This window comes from Aythya fuligula, chromosome 1 (genome assembly GCF_009819795.1).
Source record: "Aythya fuligula isolate bAytFul2 chromosome 1, bAytFul2.pri, whole genome shotgun sequence".
NCBI classification, from domain to species: domain Eukaryota; kingdom Metazoa; phylum Chordata; class Aves; order Anseriformes; family Anatidae; genus Aythya; species Aythya fuligula.
Genome location: NC_045559.1, coordinates 39,186,211 through 39,212,332, shown reverse-complemented (window position 1 = coordinate 39,212,332; position 26,122 = coordinate 39,186,211). Strand labels below are relative to the sequence as shown.

Sequence of the window (26,122 nt, the reverse complement as noted above, 5' to 3'; positions counted from 1 at the left end):
GCACCTATCACCTTAACACAGTAAGTGCCTATGGCAGAGGCAGAAACAAGGGGTATTAGATATACATTAGTGTTCAAGAGACAAAAGGGATTCTTCCAGAACAGCAATAACTATTTTAGATGAAAGTAAAATAAGTATCCACAATCACATCTAATCATCTGATTCAATACTGATTAACACTGAGTACAAACCAGATGTATTTCTTTGACATAATATTGGATTAATTCAACATGTTTAACGAGTGGTGTTGAATATGAAGATTTAGAGTCCAGCAAGGAAGAATTAGGGAACTAGAACTAGACACAAGACTGCTAACCTCAAGAGGGTAATTTATCTTATCCCATGTTATGTGCCTTTGAGAGGTTCTGAGTGTTATTTGTCTCCATTATCTGTCAGTGCCATGCAAGGTGACAAGCTCAGATGTACAAGTCTACCTTTGGGACACCTAAAGTAAAGTGTGAAGCATTCCACCTCACATATTCGCTAACACCCTACCCCAAGGAATGAGAAAGACATGAGAAGCTGACAACATTATTCACACTCTCATGAAACCGTAGGATCTTTCTTATTTCCTGTGACACTGTTTATTGGAGCTCTCTGAACTACCTTTATTAAAGCTTAGAAGAGATACACAGTTCCATTCATCTTCTCTTTATCAGTCTACCATCAATACATTCCATTTGCTACAATCAACTTAGTTTCAAATTGTTCTGAAATCCTTTACAAAACATTCTAAATAGATAAAGGATCTTCAAGAAGCAGGGAAGAGAGAGCACCAAGATTCTGTTCTTGCTCAAGAATTTTGGGAACGTATTTCCGTAAGCTATGTTACTGCCAAGGCTACAGCACTCTGGATCTGCAGAGTGTATGCACGTACTACAGCCGAGAACAGAATTTTGTTTAAAAGTCTGAAAAACAAACAAGCTTGCGAGAATTCAAACACAGTGGGCAAACCGCTGCTTTCTTTTATTGTTATTATTCTGCTCAACCCTGCTTGATTAATTTTATGGAACCAAAATGCACCAAGAAAGAAGAAGGAATATATTTACATATAAAATGGGCAAAAGTTTAGGAAATTATAGAGCTTAATATATTCCTTGGAGGTAACCATTCATTTATGTTTATTTTAGAGAAATCATTATACTGGACAATAAAAAGGATAGCAAACATTTTGAAAGAATAAAATCTCCAAAATAAATAATATTCTTTCAGCTTTCTCCATAATCATTGTTATTAAATTTTACTAAAAATAAGATCTGTACTTGTTTCATAAACAAAATCAATTAGCATTAATGTATAGGAATATCATATCAAGACTTACCATATTAGGACACTGGAAGAACTGAGTCAAACCTTTCTGCTGTGGAATGGACATTATCTGTATCAAGTTCAACAACACACTAGGGAGTACTTCAGAAATCTCTATGAAGGATGGGGTGTTTTGAAGAAATACGGTCTATTTAATACAGTAACAAGAACTGCTTATGTTGGAAATTGTTTTTAAAAGGACAAGTGTGGATTTAAGAAGTTATGTTTTCATTTATGCATTATTTTATTACTGAAAATAATACGTAGGTGTTAAAATGAAAGTATATATTCCACAGTTCTCTCTCTCAACTCATGTACATACATTTATAGTGGTAGACAAGATGATAACCTATCAGTACCACTAGGGACCACATCAGAGGACACAATTACCCTTTAAAACAGCCAGTCTTCTCTGAAGTCAGTCTAAACTACCAATTACTACCTCTGTGATAGGTCAATACGGTTACTCACTTTTTCTCATGTAGCAGTCAGAGACAATTGCCTGTTTTTAATCTCCCCACCATGTAACATTATACTGGGAGGGAGAAATGCATTCTGTGCCTTGGACATAAGATAGAATCACCACTACATCCACAAGACTAGTAACATCCAAAGAATGGTACTGCTCTGACAAAAAGCAAAATGATTTTATGAACTGTGCTTTGCAGCCAAGAGGGGAAAGCTAGGCTGCCTTTAGGCTAATGGTGGCCTTTTGAACATGGACTTTTTGAGGAAACTGAAAGGCTCTGTGTCATTTTGATAGCCCTCAGAGCTTGTTTTTGGGATGCTGCTGTGCATCTGTCACAGCAGAGCTGCTGTGCTGTACTGCAGCATCAGCGTGCGACTCTCCACTGCTTGTCCCCACAAGAGTTTTCACATGTACTTTCATACTCCCAGAAGTTCAGGTGCTCTGCTCTCAAGGTCTGCCCCAAAACTCTTCTAACAGACTCTCAATGCTTCTCTAGTCCTGCTCATGGTAAGGAGCAGAGAAAAAAGTAGGTCTGTCCCTGGTCTGTCTTTGCCTGGGAGAGAGGAAATGAAAAGAAAAAAAATGCCAAACACTTCTTAGAAAGGTACCATACAGCTAGCCAGCCAATTAGAGTATCTTAAACATAACTATACTCAAGTATAGTTACTTTTTGTTTTTATTATTATTTCTTTAGAAAGATGATAGATGAAGTAAAAAAAAAAAAAAAAAAGAAAGGATTAAGAACAGTATACTCTAGTATCTGCCACTTTTAGGCAAATCCACATATCCTATTGCTACTCTTTGAATACTAACTGTATTTTTTAACTATTTGCAAATATGTGTTTCTACTTCTCTAGATCCCTCCTTCAACCAAATCTGTCACACACAGACCTGCTTGTAAGGCAGTACTACTAACAGGAGTCAGAGGTTTAAAAGAAGCAGGAACCTATCTGTGCATCCCTGCTAGAAGAATATTTCTGCTTATGCAATATCTACATATACAAATGGGTCTATAGTGTAAATATTTAGCTCAACTACTTTTTCCACGGTGTATGAGTAACAAATGCAGTAGCCATCCACTGCAATTCATCATTAACAGAAGAAAGTTAAGTTTTTACAACATGAAATTTTGCAAAAAAACTTACAGTGTTCCGGCATAGTTACCTGTGAAAAAGCAGCAGGATCCAATATCCATAAAACAGCTTTGGAAAGTATGTATGAAAACATGTTTCTTATCTAATGTCTGGTGTTTTTTTTTGGTAGAAAAACTTGGCCAGACTATGCAGGTTGGGCCTTTAATGAAGACCTTGCCGTTATGCTTTATGAAGAATACATCCTAGAGCTCAGTACTGACTGGGAAGAAAAACACCTACCTACAGGAATCAGCTTAAGAAACAGGTTTTTTCAGTGCCTAGATTTTCTGTAAAGCCAAGCCACATATGACTGCATTCAGTTCATGAAGAAGAAAGCCACATACTGATTTTGCATAACTGCAAATTATTTCAGTTTTATTAGACATAAAGCAGCTCTGAGTTGCAAAAAAAAAAAAAAAAAAAAAAAAAAAAAAAGGAACAGACTGTTACCTGACTGAACATGCATTAGTTCTTTCAACAGTCTAGGTATTTCAGAATATTCTGCAGTATTCTACTAGCCAAGGACTACCTGGGTCACTGAAATGATAACCTATTTATAACTCTGTAACGTTGCCAGGCAGAGAAGGACCTGGGAGTGATGGTTGACAGTCGGCTGAATATGAGCCAGCAGTGTGCTCAGGTGGCCAAGAAGGCCAACGGCATCCTGGCTTGTATTAGGAACAGCGTGACCAGCAGGGCTAGGGAGGTGATCGTCCCCCTGTACTCAGCTCTGGTGAGGCCGCACCTCGAGTACTGTGTTCAGTTTTGGGCCCCTCGCTACAAGAAGGACATCGAGGTGCTTGAGCGGGTGCAGAGAAGGGCGACGAAGCTGGTGAGGGGCCTGGAGAACAAGTCCTACGAGGAGCGGCTGAGGGAGCTGGGCTTGTTCAGCCTGGAGAAGAGGAGGCTCAAGGGTGACCTTATCGCTCTTTTTAGGTACCTCAAGGGAGGCTGTAGCGAGGTGGGGGTTGGCCTGTTCTCCCACGTGCCTGGTGACAGGACGAGGGGGAATGGGTTTAAGTTGAGCCAGGGGAGTTTTAGGTTAGATGTTAGGAAGAACTTCTTCACTGAAAGGGTTGTGAGGCACTGGAACAGGCTGCCCAGGGAAGTGGTGGAGTCACCATCCCTGGAAGTCTTCAAAAGACGTTTAGATGTAGAGCTTAGGGATATGGTTTAGTGGAGGGCTGTTAGCGTTAGGTTGGAGGTTGGACTCGATGACCTTGAGGTCTCTTCCAACCTAGGAAATTCTGTGATTCTGTGATTCAATGGGAAGAGGATACAAGGCAAGAATGAAAGGCAGTGCAAAAAGCAAAAGGGGTCTCTTTCTCTCCCTGTCATACCTCCTTCTATACTACATCTCCGGGCTATTAAGTAAGGACTAATCACTAGTTTATGTCATATATTCAGGCTAGCACAGGCAGCAGAAACAGAGTGGTAGGGCACAAAACTGTTTTTTACTGCAGTGAAGCTGGAAAATCACTGAGCCATAATTTCTGCGTGACATTGTGCCTGAATCTCAAAAATCTCTGGTGACCATTTCTAGTGAAATGTACCTCAGTACTGCCAATTCTTGCAAGCCCCTGCTCAAATATGCCTATAAATACACTAGCAAATGGAAAAGCCAGTAACATCTGGAATTCTTTTCACACAGCCTTTGACATCATAGTGTTTTACTGATGCAGTGTTCCCAGGGACCTCAACAATCTCAAAATTTGAAAAGTTCCACTACTTTCTTCTCATTCTTCACTTTGACGACCAACATATTGGATGTATCGACTTCAAAACAGGAATGATTTCATTGTCTCAATTCATAAAGAAGGCATTACCTAACCAGCACTATACATGTTAATTACATAACTCTGGTCATAATAAAACACAAAAAGCTGTATAAATTCCAGAAATGGTCAACAGAACTCTGACTTTACATTCTGTGTGAAAAACGTCATGCAGAAAAAAGAGTCTGTTCTAGCAGACTACAAGAAAAGGATATTGGAAAAATGATATAACAGCATAAGTCAAGGCAAAAAAAAAAAAAAAAAATCTGAATCTTGAAGGTGCCTTCCATCACAAATAAAATACAGCACAAGGGATTCTTAGAAAAAAAAGGAGGGGGAGGGGTTGGAGAGGGAGGAGGAGAGAATGGGTGCTTTAGGGAGAAACAGAAGAAGAAAAAAACACCTTCCTTTTTCATTAAAGAAAGTGGAAAAAGATTATTTACCTCCAAAGTGTTAAATTAAACTTGCTGCAAAATTGATCAGACCTCTCTAGACTCGGAAATACCCTACGGCAATTATTGATCAAGAGTGTGCTACAGACCGTGTTTATGCACTATACAAAAAAGGAGGGGGGGAGGAAAACTAAAGTGTGTTTAAAACATATTTAACTTCAAAATGCTCTCAGCTGTTGAGCTAATGATTGTATGAGTTGTTGCAAGAATGTATTTGAAGATAAATTATCTTCAGGCAAACATACCTGGCTAGATTGAATGCATCATCGATCAAGCCTGCTCGATTACTGACAGAGATAACCTATGAGGAGCAACCAGAAAAATGGAACCATTTAGGGTGATGAAATAGTGAACATTCACATATAAAAGCAGATTTTAGGGCTGGAGAAGAGGAACTTACCTCATGGTTCCTTGTTAGTTGATTAATTAGCAGCCTCCAATTCCTAACATCATAATTAACTCTAAAGTAGCCGGTCTGGTTGATGTTCCCCAGCAACCAACTTGCCTCTTCCAAAGCAGGAATTCTGTGGTGTTCTGGAAACAAAGAACAAAATAGGAATTGACTTGGTTTTGAATTTAAAAAATTCTAAAAACGTATTTGTTAAATTCTTTCTGCAGAAAGGTAGTAAAATTGATTCAAAGACTAACAAAAGCAGTGGGGTTAATTAATATTTCTCTTTATCTCTTTCATGTAGAGATACCAGCTGAGGCTTCTACTGAGACCTTTTATCCACAAAGAACTCCAAGAGTCTTTTTCCAGTTAATAGCATTTATACAAGAAGTGCCCGTTTAAGTCTGGTACCCTGACGCTGGCGCTGCTACAGCAGCTTTATAGAAGTACAATTCTATTATTCAATGGATTTGCTTTAGAGAGAAGACTCAACCTGTGATTCAAAATAAATAAATAAATAAATAATCTTAAGTGTTTCTGCATGTAGTCAATAAAGCTTCTGTTATTGGATTTTAAATTAAAGTATTTCCAGTTATAGAGTTCCAAGCTACTAACCACTGAGAAGCTCTTCTCTAGAACTATACCAATTAACCTTGTATCAACTAACCCATTCTTCCTCTTTCCCCTCTTTTTAAGTAAGCACTTATGGGCTGAAAGTATGAATTTATTCTATTACTTGTACAAGCTAGAAGTCAGCCAGTCCATCACTACTCACAAAAGTAGGGATTCCAACAACAAAATACCCAGAACCACATGTTTTTTTCACTATGGGAAGAATCATCATAGAATGAAGCATCAGGCTTCTATGTCTCTTGAATAATCCTTCAATTTAGCAAATTATTCTGACGTAACTGATTATGAGAAAGAGCTCTCTAAAAATTCAGCAATTTTTTTTCTACTATAATAAAACCAGTGTTTATGTTCTTGACGAAAGGAATGCTTTCCTCATGTACTTTAAAAATAAAAAAGAAATATGCCAAATTTGTTTTAAATGTAATTCCGACAGGAAATTGTTTTGTATGCTTGAATTCTTTGAAAGTAACAAATGGAAAAAAACAAGTTAACAATATGGTCTTAACAATTCACATACACCATCTAGTTCCTAGACTTACTAGAGAAATGGATTTGTTTACAGCCTTTCTTGTAAAAAAGTAATTTCTGAGGAAATAATAGATGACTAGAACTATAGATAAAAGTTATGCTTCTCCCTTGACTAAATATCTCTAGCAAACACAGAAATAACTGCAGTCTTAAGGTGCAAAGAATACAAAAAGCAGTGAGATACAATCCTAAAAACACCTAATTATATGTTTATCTTTAAATTCATGGAGCTGCTTTATGCACATGAATTCAGATAAAAAGCTGAAGGATTAGAAAAGAAAGTCATCTCCTCACCTAGGTAGTTCTGACATCATTAAAATCTCTTAAAAATACCCTTCTTAGAAATATTAAGCCTAAAATAACTCAGTTGTTGGCTATTCGATTACTTTTTTACTGTTCTTTTAGGGTTTGTCTAATTGACTTCCAACAACTCAGTCTAATTATGCAAATGATTGAGAAAAAAAACATACAGACCACTGTATTAGTTATCTTTGATTAAGTACCCACACGTCCTTTATATGCAGAAATAGGACTATGTGAGGAAAAAAAAAGAAAGAAAGAAAAAACAAACAAACAAACAAACAAAATTAAGTCCTACAACTCTGCATGATTCCTAGCCTTGAAAAAGGTAAGCAAAGTGTTAGGTGGAGAGACATAGGTAGTTAAAACTGAAAGGTATGAGGCAATCAAACTGTATGAGGACCTAGACCAGCTCATTAAGGAGATATGCCAGGCTCTGGCTAAACTCAGCCTTCTGGAAGTACAAGGGCACCTACATCCCATCCAAATTGCATAAAGATGTCTCTCCAGCTCAGAATTTACAGTCTGTAGCCATGCAGACTCCTGATTTCCAGCATTACCACAACTTTAACAATTCCCACAACTTTAACAATTTTAACACCGAACTTCCTTCCTTCCACAGAGGTTTGTTAAACAGTGCTTCTCAGTCCTAAGCAACTTCTAATAGACTGTTCTACTGAGGTTGTTTCTCTGTTTAAATAGTTTTTTCACTGGCCCTGAAAGCAGAATCACCTGTTGCTCATGTCCAGCCTACACAGAGAAGACTTAAGTCTGATTCCTGTGTACATTCAATTATCTTATTCAAAGAAAAACATGTGTAGACATACTGTAAAAAATTGTAACAACTTACACCATAGTGCTAAAAGCACTTTTCTTAGAAGGGCTTGAGTTCAAATACCTGCTGTAAAACGGGGAGAGGAGAAAGAATTTGAATCTAGATCTACTCTATCCTATTTAATTTACTCAGTGTGGTGCTGTGAATACAGCCTGTCACTGCTAAATCTCAGCTATACACTGAATCAATTTCTTGGATTTCTTAAACGCAACAGAAAAAATACCCACTTCTGTAGCTAAGAGAGGCTGTGGAGGGAAACAACAACTTTCAGAATTTCCCTGGGTGTTCAGGAGTTTTGTGGGGTCAGAAAGAGACTGCTTGTACACAGTAGAACCTGCTGTGTTAATGTAGCACTGCTTTCTGCTCATGTTTTTTCTTCTGCAAACTAGTTCTTAAATGCCACCATAGCTGAATGTAGCTACTTATATCAGATTAATCGTTGTACCTCTATGACAAATAAAAACTTATCAAATGTGTTATGAACACACATTAAAAATATCTGGGGGGAAAAAAAAAATACATTAAATAGAAATTTTCACGATCAGGTCTAATAAAAGAAAAAAGTACACATAACTTTTTCTTATTTGACTATTTGTATTTTTTTTGATCTCTACAGTGAGGAAATTACTTATGCTTTAATACAGTACCGGATGATACTTGCCAGTCAAATATGAAAACTTTAAAATAGCCTATCTCATAAATAACAGCTGTGGAACTCCTCCACTACATACTGCTTTAAGAGAGAGCAGTATCATTTCAAAGCCTGATGGCACTACTGCTGTTTTGGTCAGTTTAAATCCAACCATAACCCCGTGCTATTATTTTTCAATAAGACCATTCATGTGTTGACCTTCTCCTGAAATACAGGACAGGAATCATTCATGCCTTTCCAGCTCATATAAGCAGGTGGTTATTTTAAGGGACTGTTGGATGCATGTGCTCCACGTAGTTCCCTATAATTTACTGGAATTTGATGTTTGAGTCTGTCGATCCTCATGCCTTCTTATAAAAGAAATTATTTCTCTTGGTGATTATAGCTCTGAAAATTTCTATACACCTGTGCAATTTCTCTACTTATCACAAACACATTTATTAGTTTCCCATTTAAAGTATTATAGTTAGGAAAAAGGTAGTCATTCAGTGTCAAACCCTATATTAAACCATTCATGACTTTCTAAACAACAACAAAAATTTAATTTGGGAAGAAATCTACCTTTGATGGTTTTAGTTCACCTTTTAAAATTCACTCTAAAATATATACACAGTTGCATTTCAAGATCAAAGGGATTTTTTTTAATCTTCTTCCATCAGAAAGTGTTTTTCCATGGTCATGTTTTACCTGGATACCTCAGAAAATAACACTGCTCTGAAACTTCCAGTTTTGCTGCGTAAGTATAGAAGACATTTAGGAGGAAATGGTTAATTTCTACAACACTTGTTTTGAACTTAAAAAAAAAACAGTCAGAGTCTGATTCTCATTTTCTCTGCTCTAGAAGTGTGAGACAATCCTCCAGCTGGTGCTAACTGCAAGTGGCTTGAAGTTCAAGCTCTCACAGCTCTCCTGCAACTTCCACTCCATCAAAACCTGCAGGAATGATGGAAGCTTGCTCCTCCACACAGCAGCATGACCACCTTGCAAGGCAGGTCTGGGTGAAGGGCAGCCCTCTGCAAGAACCTATTCCAGTGCTGACAAAAGCGTGGGCTACAGACAGTTCTACTACCACTTCAAGTGTTCAGACTCACAGTTGTTATTTTCGTTTAACTTTTCATTTTATACAACCCCAAGCACACTGAGAAATTGGTTTATGCTGGTGGTAGAACTGACTCCATTTTCCTGTAAAAATAACTGCACGAGACTAACACAATTTCATGCCAAGAGCAGCAAGAGAAAATTTCCTGACCAAGAAAATGTTCCATGAGGAATTTCATCACAGTCACATTCTTTTGTAAAAAGATACTGGTTTTAGCTAAATACTACAAAATTTTTTCCAATATCTTCTCATACAGGGAGACAGCAAACCAGAAGGAAAAATTATTTCCATCTCACGTGCCCTAGCTCCATGTTGAAAAAATATTTTGGTATTGTGAACACTAGAGTAAATTTATCATATCAGCAAATATGATCATGTTCTGTTACACTTAGTCTTTCCTCAGAGTATCCTTCCATTCCTCAGCATTCCTATATGATGGAACAGCTAACATCTAAGGTGATATTACACAAGTGTAAGCAGCATTTTCCTGTTAGGATTTTTGCTCAGCTGTTGGGATAAAAGGAGTAATTTTGCCTCACCCTATCAAAATTGTGCCAGAACTGTAGATCTTGTATCCCTGCTCCTCATCGTGGCTGGCTAAAGTTATAAAACAGGACCTATTAATTTCATCATGTCACTTCCCTTCCTCCCATTTTTGAAAGATAAAAAAAGGGAGTGTGGAAATAATGCAGGTCAAGTTCAGCAGCTGTCCAACTCTCAGCATCAAATAAATAAATAAATGAATAAAGTATTATTTTTACAATATTACCCTATGGACAATCATCAACCCCCTTGGAAGCAGCTTGTCTTCTTTGTAGCTCCATGGAGGAAAACCAGACTAAGGGGCTTACAGCTAAAACAGAGATTATCTAGTTGCAGGTAGCATGATATAGTAAATCGAGTCTTGCTGATCAGAAGGCAATTGTCCTGCTGAATTTTCTTTTCCCCGTCTTCTGGCAATCCTGCGCAGATACTAAGAGGAGTCTGAATGATCCACTTTACCAGAGGCAGAGAGTTCTATCAGAAGCGTACTTCTCCGGGACGAAACAAATCAGTCAAGGTAGAGGAGGTGAGGATGGAAATGACAGTAAGGCAGATTGTAAAACTGCTTCAGTCAGTTCAGCAGCATCTTCTGGGTCATATTTCTTACCTGGAGTCTGAATGCCAGCACACTCATGACCAGGGAACAGCAAGTATGCCTTATTCCACAGCTTTGCTCACCTATTTTAAATGGATGGCAGCTAAACATCTTCACCTGACATTAAGGCCACTGTCTATCCTTCTCCTGGATTTGTAGAAACATGATGGATTATTAGAAATGTGTAGAAACTGTGCTTCCATACTTAGTACTCTTAGACAACAGCAGTTACCAGCTTCTCTGCAGTCACCAACTTCTCTGCAGAAGCCTTGCAAAGAAGTCTTGTAGGGGTGGACTAAGATCAAAGCAGATCCTTGACTTTTTACCTGCTATTGGTTTGATGCTGATCCAAAACATTGGGGACATTGTGTTCATTCATCATTACAGAGACCATAAAAGAGGCCACTTATTTAGAAGTTCCTGCCAACACAAATCAGTCCTGGAAACTGCCCTTTCCAGTCTCACAGTTCCTTTCGGATCTCCCCGAAACTAACATACAAGCTGCAGAAATCTTTAGGAGTATCACAAAAACATCTACAGCAGCCCCGATACATAACAGCATACATAATGAATCAAATATTAAGCAAATCTTGGGCTTTTCCTACTGATTTTTGTATGCTGAGGAATTATCCAAGTGAGTTAGACAACAATAAACAGAAGCAAGAGAACATTCTTGATGTTCATAAGTATATAGTATCATTTTAATGAGACGAGTGACTGAGAAAGTAATGAGGAATAACAAAGATAATGACAATAGATCACAGTGGCATTGATTCTCTACACAGGAAACTCATTATTCAGAAAGGTTCCTCTTCAATTTCTACATAACAGTAACCCCAAAATCATTGCTCACACTGGCCATCATTAATTCGCTGATTTTTTTTAAGGCATTCCGATAGGTGTAGCAGATCTTAAAAGGGTGGGTAGTGGTTTTATGTTCTTGTTCCTCCACAATGCTCTGCAAGTAAAAGGCAATGAGGAAGCAACTGTGCAGATAATAGTGATATACTGAACTTTCAAGGCAGGAGTGAGGGGAAGGAGGCATGCATGTACAACCTAATGAGATGAGATGAGTTGAGATCAACTCTTTCTGAAGTCAATGGGAATCTTTCTATTAACTTCAATGAGAGTTCAATCAAGCCCTAAAGGACAAGAGTGGAGCAGGTCATTAAGGCAGACTGTGAAAGCTCAAAGAGGTTTTCAAGTATTCCTGAGGTGTTAATATTAAAAAGTATGGCAATATCACCTCTGCAAAGTGAGACAGCATCTTAGTGTGCTCTGACTAGGGTATGTTTCCCAGGTATGAAAAGGACCCTGGTGCCAGGCACATTTTCAGATTTTTAGACCATCACAACATGGGAGCAGCATAAAACATCCTACATTCTGATGGGCTTCAAATGGTCAGGATGAAGGAACAGGTACCTTCAAGCACTAGAAAGTCCATTTACTCAGATTTCCAGTGATCTTATACCAATCATTTCTGCTTCTGCTGTTTGCTAAGCTCTATCAAACTATTACCTTTTGGTAACTTATAAAAGAGAAAAAAGTGGAAAAACACAGACACACACAAGTTTGACTCATTCCTCTCTCCAGTTAAATTTCTGTCGGGGGGAATCTCTACACCCCTTAAATTTTACAAGAAGGGGTCACTTCTCCTGCTACAGCCCATGTGTCAAGGGGATGCATGGCACTTTCTTTTCCCATCCTTATACTCATTCTATTTAAGTCTTCATATTTTTTCCTCATCCACTTCAATTCCAGTCCAAAACTGTCAGCTGATGTTGCATGAACTGCTAAGGAAATAGAGAAATATTTCATGAAATTTCTATGTTAGGATTCCTTTTTTTTTTTTTTTTTTTTAAAGAAAGAACAAGAAAAGAAAGAAAAAACACTGGTATCCAGCCCTGGCTGTTCTCAGGACAATAGCTCTTATGATCATGTAAGAATTGAGAAGGGAGAGAATAAGTGGTAAGCAGAATAATAAAATTTCAAAGTCCGGTATCTGGTTATCTAATAGGGATAACAAATATTTTGACAGATAAATATAAAAACTTTTAAATAGCAGTAAACATTTCTTAGCCCTGGTTTAGATTGTGGATTGGAATTACAAAATGCCAGAATTATAAATAATTTGCATTTACTAAGTCATACTCATCAGATGCTTTGCTACAAAAATATTACGTTTAACTATTATAAATCAATAAATTGAATTACATTCATCAATAATTTGATATAAGTTGCTAAATACAAAGCATTTAGCACTTAGGAACACATTTCTATGTAAAAGCTTTTCATTATACTGTAATGTCTGTGATAATTATAAATCTTCTTGCTTGCTGCTTATCCTTCATTCCTCCTCCCTCCCTTCCCGGCTCTTCCTTTTGTAATTCATTTCAAGTAGCTAACACTGGGTGCAGAGCAGCTAAACAATTATCTAGGATCAATTCCAAAGAAACAGTTGAGGAAAACACAAGTATGCTTTATGAGATTCCACTGGGAGGAAAGTTTATTTTTACCTGATTTGTTAGACACCCATATAATTGCCTCTGATGAGATGTGGCTCGTATTTCCTACTGCAATTGTTAATGGAATCTGCCACAAGTAGCTGCAAGACAAAGGAGGGGGAATCTAAGAACAAAAATACTGAACTGATTCTTCTCACAGCAATCAGGGATCATGTCAAAGAAATCAAAACACAATTTCAGTAGCAGCATAAAGATGTGGATTCTAACAAGTTATTTTGATTTTGAAATGCATTTGCTATTAGCAGTAAAACAATGAAAAACTCATTCATCTAAAAAAAAAAAAAAAAGATTTTTTACATTTTTCACACACTATCATCATATGAGGACTTTTTGCAAGGTTTTCCTAATTTAACAAAATACTTCACAGAAGAGGAAAATGATTTTCCACAGAAAAAAGAGCATTCAGTATGTTTACTTAGGAAGACAGAAACTTCTGGTAAAACATGCTTTGATTTATAGGGACTCCAAAGTTTAAAAATAACACCTACTTGTAGGAACTTTTTAAAAAGCTATAACAGGCTTTCATAGCTGCTGGTTAATAAAACCAAAGTGAATGGGATGGATTCTCCGCTTCTTTGCAACATTTTTTATCAGTGATTTGTTCTGCAAACTGGACAAAACTTGCTAAATGTGGATTTGCAGATAAGCTAGCATAATCAGACCACAACTTTATTCTAGAGTATCACAAATTGTTTCTCATTTGGAATAAATGTTATAATTTTCCTAAGATTTTTACAACCTTTTTATCTCAACAAACAGAAATTGACTGTATGAAGTCAATCTTTTAGAGCAGATGGAAAGGAGGAACTCTTGTGTGCCTTCATCATTATCTGTACTCCTCAACTCCCCAGAATATCATTTCGCTAGCCGGTGAAAGAATAAACACAGGCCTGCCATCTCATTCTGCACACTGAGGGGAAGCACCCCATGATGGTACAGGCGTTCCCTTTGCCTGGGGAGCACATGTCCTTTAAGCAAGGCAGCATGGCAAGAGAAGGGTCCCAGCTCATATATTCATATATCACCGTACACGATCACTTAGATACCAAATAAGTATACCATTTTAGACTGACTTAATCAAAATGGTACAAGGATGTGTGGGGGCAAGTTCATGACAGCTACATTAGCTTCTCCCTTGTCAGTACACAGCATTGCAGAACAAGCCTATGATACCCAAAAAATTAGGTTTGATCACTTCTGCTTATTCAGAAGCCTGCTCCAGTGAACTGTGAACAATACCACATGTGCCATAACCATAGTCAGAGTACGTTGGCATGCAAGGGTTGTGCCTGGGAGCACATCTGTCATTTGACACTGTAAAACACACATCATGCAACACGCACCCCAGAACACTCTCTGTGCAGATTCAGAAACAGTAGACTACTACAGCAATTTCTGTTCTCTCACAGATTTCATCAATAAGACAAGTATTATTTGCCTGTATTACTTCAAAGGCCAGATCCAACAAATACTTCCACACATGGGCAATTCTGCATGCTCAATGTACATGCCTTGAGAGCAGCCCTGCTCTGGGAGGTTTGGCTGCCAAAGCTCAGGGTCAGTGTGATGTCCCAGCCTGGCCTCATCACTGTGGACTTGTCTGGGGATCCAGACTCTGGGCTGAGCCTGGCTGCCACCCCTGGGCCTGTGCTGCTGCCACGCAGGGTCCTGTCAAAGAGCCCTTTGCAAACAGCCACTCCTCGCTGCACCCTGATACCCAACTCCTCAAGCACAGGCTTTTGCAGCACACAAAACTGCACCATACATGCTGAGAAACAGTTTTCCATGCAGCAGTGATTCAGCAGAGAGGGGGAGATATTTGGAAAACTGCACAGCTGAAAGAGCTATGAGTGACATTGGAAAGAAAACATGGCATTTATTGCCATATGGGAGAAGAAAAAAGTCCCATGTGATTTTGGGTTGTCTGAATACTGGTATCATGACACACTAGGAAAATTAATAGATACACTGATGCACCAAAGACATACTTCAGATAAGCACATGCTCTGGCAGACACTTTCTGAATAATTAAGCTGTGGCATCTGAAGAGTCTACTGCCTTCTCATTCCTTGTACTGGAGGTTACCACCTTTCACAGCACCACCAGCAGAAAAGATGTCCACTGATATATTTGCTTCTCCAGTTCTCATTCAGGGGTCCTCACATAAAGTTAGCTTCATTGTTACCCCAACTAATATCCTGGACTGTGAGCTAGACTAATGAGGTGAAAACACTTATTCTGCTCTGCTACTCCTGTTACAGTGGCAATAACTTCAGGGTTCAACAAGTGAGGGCTGTCAGGAGATGCTGCAAATTGATGCACCAGAGAATATTCACCACTCTCTTAAGTAGCTTATACTTTACTAGACACCAACCAGTATAAGAAGAGTCTGCCCAAAAATACTTCTAGGCAATATACCATCTTTAAAAGCACATTTAATTCTAAACAGTCAGCTCTCCAAAATGAAAAAGACAGATGATGATTGAGAAAAATGTGGCAAAATTAAGCACAAAGCTAGTACATATTTGAAAGGAACTTTGGTTTATGAAAAAAATGGAAAAACTGTATTGGCATGGTATTTTTATGACTCTTGAGATGGACTCCTACTGAAAAATTTATACTACAAAATAAAAGGTACTGAGTTGCCTACTTTGCTGATTTAAACACATATAAACATATACAGATACATGTGTATGATCATATGGACACATCATTTTGAGAAGGGACTTCATAAAATGATGGATTTTATACACTGCAATCTCTGTATGGAAAAGAATATTGTATTACCTCATATTAATATGTCACTTCCAGTTAAAGTAAATCCCATGGAAATAAGATCCTTATCTGAAAAGTGATTTTGCTACAGAACAGGAGTCACACAAACCACACATCCTCAGAAAACATGTATGATTTTGTTAGGAAGATTAGTATTTAACCTTCATAACATTTGAGACCTGCTAATGTTCCTGGCATTCTCCAGAACTTCCACATTCCATCTTGGTTATTGCTTTACCAGATGAACCACAGGTTTCCTTTCAATAGACCTCTCCAAAAATCCATTTTTCCTACTTTTAGTGTTTTTCTCTGCAAGTTTACCTGTTTTCACCTTCCATCATCTTCATTCCCAGTGAAACTTCTAAAGCTGTTGCTTTTTTTTATTTATATGTGACAGAGACATATCTGGCTCACCTGCTGAGCCCTTTTGTTAGGATGAATTCTATGCACCATCTCTGAATGATCTTCATGGACTATGTTCTCCAGACATGACTAGGAAGAAGCAAGCCTTTTTGCATATTTCTATTTGCATTCTTCTACTTCTGTTTGCACTCTTCTACTACTAAGATGAAAGAGAGAAGCAGCCCACTTGCTTTTTCTCCTCCTGCTTTGTCTGGAAGCAGTAAACATCTTTTGATTATTCTTTTACATTCTGGAAGTACCACCAGGGTGCTCTCTGTGTGTGTCTGGCCAGGGGAAAAAAACAATCTTCCATCTGGCTATCTGCTGCCTGATCTGACAAACCAATTCCAGTGAAGAGATTCCTAGTCTTAAGGCAGTGGGATTGGAAGAAACCTCCTACACTAAAAAGTATGTCTGCAAGAACTGAATACCTGTTAAGGCAGCACACTCAGCCCCTGGGTGTAATGTAAATAAGAAACTGCATCCAATCCACCTGAGATGCTGCACAGCCTCAGAGGCATCAGCATATTATGTCCCTCTGGATACAAACTTGACCACCTTAACAGGGAACACATGACAGACCACCTAAATTCTGAGAAGTTCAGGACTTCTTCAGGAAATTAAGGATTAATTCCCTCTGAGGATGAGGAGGGGGACAGTTAAAATTGGAATAGATACGGTAAATACAAACTGTGTTTACATAATACTGTTCAGTCATAGACGAAGAGATGTAGGAGAGGAGGATGCTGTTGAAAGGTAGTATAAAGGTTGATGTAGGATAACATCCAGAATTAAACAGAATGTATTACTGCCTTTTGTATTTTTGGTAGCATCATATCAATGCATAATACCAAAATGTGCTAGTATTTCCATTCAGCAAACAGAATAATTCAGAGTGACTTGTTTGATATAGTAATCCAATCTTGTAGCTGCCAAGGTGCGTGTAATACCAGAAGCTAGCTAATTATGCTCTGCTCAGATTACACAGATTTTTTTTTTTTTTTTTTTTCTTGGGCCTTACTTGATGACTACATAGACAATATTGAGGTACTTTATCTCACTCGGAAAATGATCATATTTGTGACCATCTGTGATGAACAGTTATGTTGTAGAAACTCTGTATTTTCAGTCGAACAATTAATTTCCTTCTTTGTAAAGAGCTATGAAAAGTCAAAAAAGGGCAGTGTTTTTCTGCTGATGAAACAAAGATCTCAGGTCGTTAAAGAAGAAAAGGCAAGTTTTCTGGAGCTCCATATTTTGTACACCTCTTCAACTACTTATTCACATTAATGAAGATTTTTGCTGGGATGTAAGCCGATACATTTTCAATATTCATCTTCCTAGTAACAGGCTTCCATGAACTGCCTGTAGTGAACAATGCATTTTTGCAGTGGCATTTCCCCTGACTCCTCTGGACTCAAAGCTAACCAAGGAAGTTCAGCTGCTCCTAGTCATTGCTCACAGAACAATGAAGAAATCTGCTCAATATTTAGAATATACAAGTCATATGATCACTTCATGTAAAGTGACAGAACTTTGTATGTGGCTAAAATACTTCAGTAGAATTTAACTAACCTGCTTTTTGAATGGAAGAGGAAGTGAACAACCACATCCCTCTCTCCTCGAGCTTTTACAGATCTCTATTGTATTTCCCTAAAGCCATCTCTTTTTCTGAGTTTAAGACTCTCAGTCTACTCTGCTGTTCTATATATAGCACCTATACTTAATCATTTTTGTTGACTGCCTCCTTATTTTTTATGCCTATTACACTCTTTTCCAGTTTAGAAAGCCAGACCTGCCCTCAGTGTTTTGAAGGCAGGTCTACTACGGATTCTATCAGTGTGGTGTAATTCTTGTCTCTTTTATGCTACTTATACACCTATTTCCTAGTAATTACTACTGTTCTATTTACTTGCTTGATGGTGCCTACCACAACTTCCAGATTTCCTTCCTGAGGGAGAATAGTTTCTTCAGAACCCATCATTAAGCATCAAAGTTAGGACTGTTTTCCCCATGTGCATCATTTCTACATTTACCAACATTAAGTTTGATCTGTCATTTTATCATTGTCAGCCAGCATTGAGGGATATTTCTTTAATCTTGATAATTAGCTTTACTTTTTGCTAGCCTTGCATACCTCGTATTACCAGAAAATTGTCATCTTATTCTTCCATGCCCTTTATCAGATCAGTGAATAGTACCAACTTCAACACAGGGTTCTCAATAATTTAGTATTATTACCCTCCACTGATAAATTCAACCATTTAATTTCTCACTTTTTGCTTATATTTCTTGCTTACATTTCTTAACTGAGATCTTCCCTCTTATCCCAGTACAGATTATTTTCTCCAAGAATTCTTAATGAGGGAGATGGACCTCCAAAAATACATAAAAAGAACAGTTAAAATGACAAGCTAGGAATGTCTAGAAAGAGAAGACACCTATTAATAGTTTTTGATTATATACTTAGCAAAAAAATCAAAGGAAGAGAAACGTGACAAGATAGAATAGAACAATGTACAGACTGTAGAAAAAAATACTATATTTTAGTTCATCTAACAACAGAAGAATCGGGGACAAAATTAAAATGTTATAGATGAAAGCAAAGTACGTGATCTTACTCCTAGCAGGATATAATAAGCATAATTATTTTAAAGAGTAGGGGCAGTCGTGAAATTAAATCATGGAGTGATTTAGGTGGGAAGGGACCTTATGAAATCCAACCTTCTGCTCAAATGTGCTAACAGCACAGGAAAGTAGAGTTTCATTGCAGATAGAACATGAGATTATAGGAGAATATGGAGGCTGTACTTTCAACTACACTGAATGAAGTCAGTAAGGTCCAGATTATTAGACGTGGCAAATGAGTTGCCATCTGTTTTTTTTTTTTCCTAATCTTTCCCAGTGCAAAGCACCTATGGAATAACTTCCACAAAAAGCTGAACACCAAAAGCTCTATGTACTTTCCAATGTTTTATTAGGTTGAGTAACAAAATTTTGAGTTGTCCAAATTATCTTAGGTTGGAAAAACAGAAATAACAAATCTCCCATCAGCTGGCACTTATGAAATCTCAGCCATCACTTTGCTGTGACTTAGTTTCTCTGGACTAAATTCAGTTGTGGCATCAGGTGAACTTCTGAGAGGTACTTGAGACGTTTTCCAGGGGCTGAGAGTTATGGCACAGCATGTATGGATGGTCCTGCCCATGTAGTGGCAGCAGAACATCAAACAAAATATCTCAGGGCATCTCCAATGGCACCAGTTACCTGCACACACAATTGAACTGGCCTCTCCATCTGCTCAGTGTTGATAACTACACCTTTCATAAGTAAATGGGAGTTTTCCCAAAGGTATTTTTACATTTTTAACTGAAAATGGCAAAATTTTTGAAACTAAGCATTTCAAAAGAAATAGAAGGCTTCAGCATAGTTTTAGACACTGCTGAAACATGCTATAATTACTATTTTAAATAAAAACTTCCAGTTTGCTGATTCAAAATGAATCTTGGCTTGAAATACAAGTTAATTAATGGGGCAAGTTAAATTGAAACTGAAATGTAAGATACTGAAATGACAGAATTAAAATGAATTCTCGAAACCATTTTTTCCCCAATTTTTGCTTCATTTTTTGTCCTGATCAGAATGTTTTGATATGCTGAAAATTTCTGTGGGATAGGAATCCATTTCTTGCTCATCTGCAACACTTACTAATCTTTGTAAAGTATTTTGAGAACATAACAATCTAAAGCTGAAGGATATGATTAAAGCTATTTGACACAGAGACAAAGCAAGGCATAAAAATAATTTAGGAGTAAAAAAGGTTAAAAAGAAAATCCAAGAGTAAAACTGCCCGGATAAGACTCCTCTCTCCTTGTTTAAACCACCAGATCTTAATATCCAAAATGCTTACCCTGTCACTTCAGTTAAAGACAGAAGTGGTACATCCAGAGTGGCTGAAGCTGAGGAAAAGAGGAGCAAAGTCACCTTGGCATTAGTTTCCTTTTCTCAGCCCTCCAGAATGGAGAATGCTCAGGTTTCATGTACACAAAGACAAGATGCTTGGGTGAGCAGTGCTGAGTTGGTAACTTGTGATCTAACTAAAGAATAGTGTGAAGTTCGGACACTAAATCAGGGCAGTAAAAAGAGAGTAGAAATCTCTCGTTTCTTCTACTTGCCAAGACTATTGTTCTTTCTGCTAGCAATGCAAAAGAAGGCCTCAGTTTTCAGTGCATTTTGAATACTAAGATAATGGATGGTTCAAAGATACATTGTTTACAGAAAACCTGAAAGTGCATTCAACTAATCTATGGAATTACAAGTCTTGTTGCTGTGATACCTGGAGGCATTTATTCCTAGGGTGAGAGCACAAGCAGTGGTAAAGTGGTAAGTGGGAAACAAGTTGTTCAACAGCATAACAGCTTTTGAGCTTCGGTATATAGAAAGATATTATACGTAAAGCAGAACTCGGCAGTGCCAGGGTAAATTTTTGTAAAACATACTTTCTAGACAGATAGTGTTGCAAAAGGCAATTTAAAAGCATCATAGAGATTTTACCAGGTTGTTATACAGTATAGTATCTCATTCAGCAAAGAGTATTTCAAGTTCCAGGGGAAGCTTGTGTGAATATCACAGGAAATCACATACTTTTATTAAGTGCGATTCTACAGAGTGTTAGTTCTGTTTAATGGATAAGGAGCTGACGACACAATCATGTTGTGAATATCATTCTCACAAGACTGAAAAAAACAGAGATTTCATTAGATTTAATATGTGCCAGCAAAGTAATTGCAGGCTGTGCCCAGAGGCACAACACAACAGAAAAAATTTTTATTCCCACTCACACAAGCATTACACCTCCTACATTGCACCGGAGTGTCAAGGGATTCCAAGAATTCTGTCAGCACAGATGAAGGCAGATAGGAAGGGAAGATATCGCTAACTTTATTGGAAAGACAAATACAAGATGAAAAACACATAAAGGACAACAACTTGAAGTAACAGAGACAACTGAATACAGCTTGGAACATATCTACTGGTCATCTGGATATAGCCGATGTTAATTTTATATTCAGAGAAAAAATGAGAAACTGGTGAAAAACACTGGTAAAAGTAGCTAATTAAGATGGATTCCCCTACAAGTGCAACGAAAAAGCAGACAGCAGCAGACTTTTTAATCAAATAAGATGTTGCAATAAGCCAACTTGAATTCAGAAAGGACAGCACATAGGTTTTATTAACTGGAGAGGTCCTGTCAGTGTCTGAGATAGATGGGACTTCCAGAATTCCAACAGACAGAAAAATTCCACCTGTCAGTGTGGAAATTAGAAGAGCGGGACGTGGTAAGTATGCCACACCACACTAACTACGGGACGCTCATCAACGGTTTCTTGGACTTGAGCAAAATGAGGAAAACATGGTGCTAAGCTTGGGATACTTTTCCAATTAGAAAAAGATTGAATGAAAATGATTGTGGAAGTGTTTACTCCAAGATTATCTTGTGCTACACTAGGCAGAGGCATTTCCAGTCCCGTTTCAAAAGCAAGGGATACTGGCTGCAAAGCAGAGTGCTGCCTTGATGGATCTGAGTGGGCTCCTCCACTCTCTGAGCTCAGAAGAGTTACAGAACTCACTTTTTGGAGTGTACCACAAGTTTTGAATTTTATTAGATGTGGAAATCATAGCTGCCTGAAAGATGACCAGAAATCAGTTTGTCAAATGGTTCAGTCTGTTAGAAAGAGAAATTCCCAATGGACTGACTCATCTACTTTGCAAGCAATTTTCAAAGGTTCTGATTAGATGTGTGGCTGGATCCTCCTAGTATCTATTTCAGGGGGAAGGAAGACTTGGGCATTTGGAAGGTATCCAAAATTGTGGGCCTATTATCATTTTAAATAAATTTTACTTAACTACCTACATGGAGGCAACTACAGATAATCTTTGTAAGTTGGAGAAATATTTAGAACTGCATGACAGGGCAAATGGGAAGTTTATATTCTAGTCTTGAAAGATGCTAGCGCTTCTGAGAAGACTTACTTCTGATGGTAAACCTCTTTATTTGCAATTCTGCCACAATCCAGATGCTAATTTTATATATTCTATTATGTATGATTTCATTTAGAAATGCATGTTTAAAAAGGCAATCATACTAGTACATTGTAAAATAAGGCTTGATTGTTGTTTCTAAGAGAAACTATTTCTAGGATAGATCATGGATTGTGTGGGGTTTTTTTGCTTTTTTTTCTGTGTAAGTATCTAAATGCAAAAATATGGAAGGCAGAGGCTTTTCAGTGACAATATAGTATTGCTGGAAGCACAGGAGAGTATGTATTTTAATACAATTATTGACAATATAATTAATCCGTAGCCAGATTAGTGATGTTTAACAGCAACACATTAGAGATGCAGATTTTGTGGTTTTCATTTATTCTGCCATAGACCTGACTCTTCCTGTACGTTATCAGAATCCTTGGAATGATTTTCAGCTGTAAATAAGTACCAGAGCTGGAACAAGAAAAATAACTTAAATTCTCATGTTTTAAGCCAAATATAATTCCCTCACCAGTGCAATTAAACCACTAATTCCCAGACATAAGGAAAGGTTTCAATGCCCTTAACAGCAGCACTCATGAAAGAGCCCATGTGTTTCCCTGCACTGTGGGATTGCCTTATGATGACAGCAGGCATATTCTGTTAGAAAACAGCTGTGTATCTTCAGCCAGCCCACATAAACTCCACGGTCCTTTGGTCTGATAGCTTTTTTAAGGGTAGAGTCAAGGTAATTTAAATGAGTTAATTTAATTTAAATTATCCAATTTGAAAAGAAAAAAAAAATGAATTGCCTGAAAATAATATAGCATTATCTGATTATAATTATCTGATTAGTGAATGAAGTTCTCTAATTTTATCTTAAAATTTCATACAAAAATAAATTACAATCGAGGTGGTTATAAATATTATGGAGCTCTTTAAAACTGACTCATTTCAGCATCGGTGCTAGCAGAGTACCTTGCTGAATTTAGAAAAATGTTGTGGGCAAAGAACAAGTACGACAAATTTTCTCTCAGTAAATGCTTTCTCCTCCCCACCTAACATTACCTTTTTACACTAGAACACAAAAGACTTTGTTTTTGGAAGTGACAAGTAATTTTGGGTGCTCAGTCAGAGATGGATAGAAAGAAGTTGGTTTTAAGCAGTGTTAAGTGTCTACTCCAACAGCTGCCTCTTTACCCTCCAATAAAGGCCCTTAATGTCTCTCTCCAGCATCCTGTGTCCTGTCTTGCACCAATTACAGAATTGCACATGTGATGCTGATTGTGTAAACCCCTCTCTCTGAGCTGTACCTTACTCAAGTGCATATAGAGTGCAGATCTGAGATTAGTCTGAGTATAATTACAAGTGGAAGGATGTTTAACGGGCTGAGGACTGGTACTCCCTGTGATGCCTCTACTCAGCCACAGGAATATAAGTAGCATTTAAGCTATGTCTATGGTCCTTCAATATGCTCTTAGATACTTACAGCCAATTTTTAGTGTATTCGAATGTTCAGTTTTGATTTTTCCTCAGAATACTTTGAATTTAACCAAGATTAAAATACAATTCCTAAAATAGTTTCTGCTTCCTCTGTGTTTCCCTAAGAGCCTCCCACCAAAATATCTTCTCTATAAAACCTGAGATTCTGTTATTGACCCTAAAGGCTCAAACACAGAGATACATTGGCAGTAATGGATTATTTTTTTCCATAAGAATGCAAAAGGAAGAAGTAGTAAAAAAAGGAAGCATATAAGTAATTTCATCCTCTGGTCTACAAAGGGGAATCTACATCACTGATTTTACAAAGCCAACAAAATATGACGTTTATCCACCTTCATCCCTCCTATTACCTTTCCAATACTGTCCCTGCTTTCCCCAATCTGCTCTTTACTTCACTAAAGCCCCATCTTCACCACCTTTGTTTCCCTGGTTCTCTCCATTTCCTTCATCTCATTTTCCCCAATTCTCTTCATTTGTCTATGCAGCTCCACCATTTCAATGCTCCAGGCTCCTGCTCCTGCCTGCATGCACCTTGCTATACTGCAGTACCTTTTCCTCCTCTTGCATCGTGGGCAGCTCCCCACTGGCACCGCCACCCTGAGTCTCCACTTCACCTCCCCACCTTGCTCTGAATTAAAACACAGTGCTGTTGCACTCAGGCACATGCTTCTTCTCTCACCATGAAACTGATCTAATTAATTAATGTGGGTTAATTAACTAGTTTGGGTACCTAGGAATTCCTGAGAGTTAGTAGAAGCAAATAAGATGAGGAAAGTGACATAGTCTACAGCGATAATAAAATAAGCAGTGAAAAGCAGCAGCTTTTCACTGTCAGCCTAACTTCTGTCAGGATATGAGTGCTGCCACCGCACAGGAAGCAATGACACGATGAACCAATTTTATCTTCTTTAGCATCCTGGAAATTATAACACTGAAAGTTGCCCATATCCTACACACCAGAGCAGCCTGGAAGTTTGCCTACTGAGAAGCGTTTCTCACAAACAGAAGCTGTGAAATGGTTTTGGAAATAAAGTGTTAAATTAAATTGGCATTTCTGAGATCTTTGCCAGCAGCAAAATGTCGCTGAAGAGACATAAGCACAGAAATATGCAGGAACAAATTTTAAGAGCATTCCCTAGTCTGATTTAATAATAATGCTACAATCAGAAGAGCCTCCAAAAAGTAAAAGGGCAAGACAAAAGACAGCACTCTTCAGTGACTTCCACAGAAAAGAAAACAAACAAACAAAACATTTTGCAGTAGACAGAGCATGAGGCACAAGTATTGGGCTAGCAACTACCACCTTCTGACAACCCCAGCTATACTTCTGCAGGCAACTGAGGCAGGCAGGGTTCCTCCAGGTCCCCCCTTAGAGAAGCAGTGCTTCTGTCTGCTAGTTTGGAGTCTGCCCTCTGTCAGGCTGCTGGGGTTAAAGACTGTCCTTAAACATACTGAAGGACAAGATCTACTGGTGTCATAGAGCTGTCCCCTCAGGATATATATCCCCAGTGTACACATAAAGAGGAGTTCCTCATACTTTCTCACTCTTCTGCAAAAACATGTATTTTCATGTCTCTGCTTGGCCAGCAAAAAAAACTGGTTAAATCAATGTCTGTGTTCATAGGCAGTTCTGTGCTTCACAAGGACTGTTGATTTTTTAATCTTATTCTTGAGAACTCCATTTCCTCTGGGTCTACTACATAAGTACCTTCCTCTCCTAAGGCCCCATTCCCTTCATCGTTATGATACCTGATATAGAGACACTCAGGTCAGTCACGATGAACCAGGGTACCACTTTGAGACCCTGGGTAGACACATAAGTGGTTTCTAGTAGAAATGCTGATACAAGCCTAATCTTTCAGGTATAGTAAAAATGAAAGACGCAACAAGAAAACACTCGAAGGACATGAGGCAATGGAAGATTGGAGAACATTTCCCAGAGGTGGGAGGTCTGTCTATCACATACAAAATATTAGGTAAATGAATTAGCCCTTTCTCCTCAGCTTATGGAACAACTTCATCTGTTCTACTGCTCTTTTATATAACATAATTAATACTACATTTACCACATTATTCCATGATTGTTGTATGATCTTAACGATACATAGCATACCCCTCGTGCTCCTAACATTTTGGCTTAGGTTTAACCAGCCCCCCAGCTGATAAGTGGACAGAGT

General features: G+C 38.0%; 1 protein-coding gene across 1 annotated transcript in view; it reads right to left on the bottom strand.

Annotated features, from left to right (window-relative positions):
• The window catches only part of TRHDE (thyrotropin releasing hormone degrading enzyme), a 207,822-nt gene that overhangs the window by 40,586 nt on the left and 141,114 nt on the right, over nucleotides 1–26,122 (bottom strand). Inside the window, exons 10-12 of the mRNA XM_032208064.1 lie at nucleotides 13,230–13,318; nucleotides 5,538–5,671; nucleotides 5,383–5,438 (exon numbers count right to left, since the gene is read on the bottom strand). Of these exons, the coding sequence (XP_032063955.1) occupies nucleotides 5,383–5,438; nucleotides 5,538–5,671; nucleotides 13,230–13,318 (279 nt within the window). The remainder of the gene's footprint in view (nucleotides 1–5,382; nucleotides 5,439–5,537; nucleotides 5,672–13,229; nucleotides 13,319–26,122) is intronic.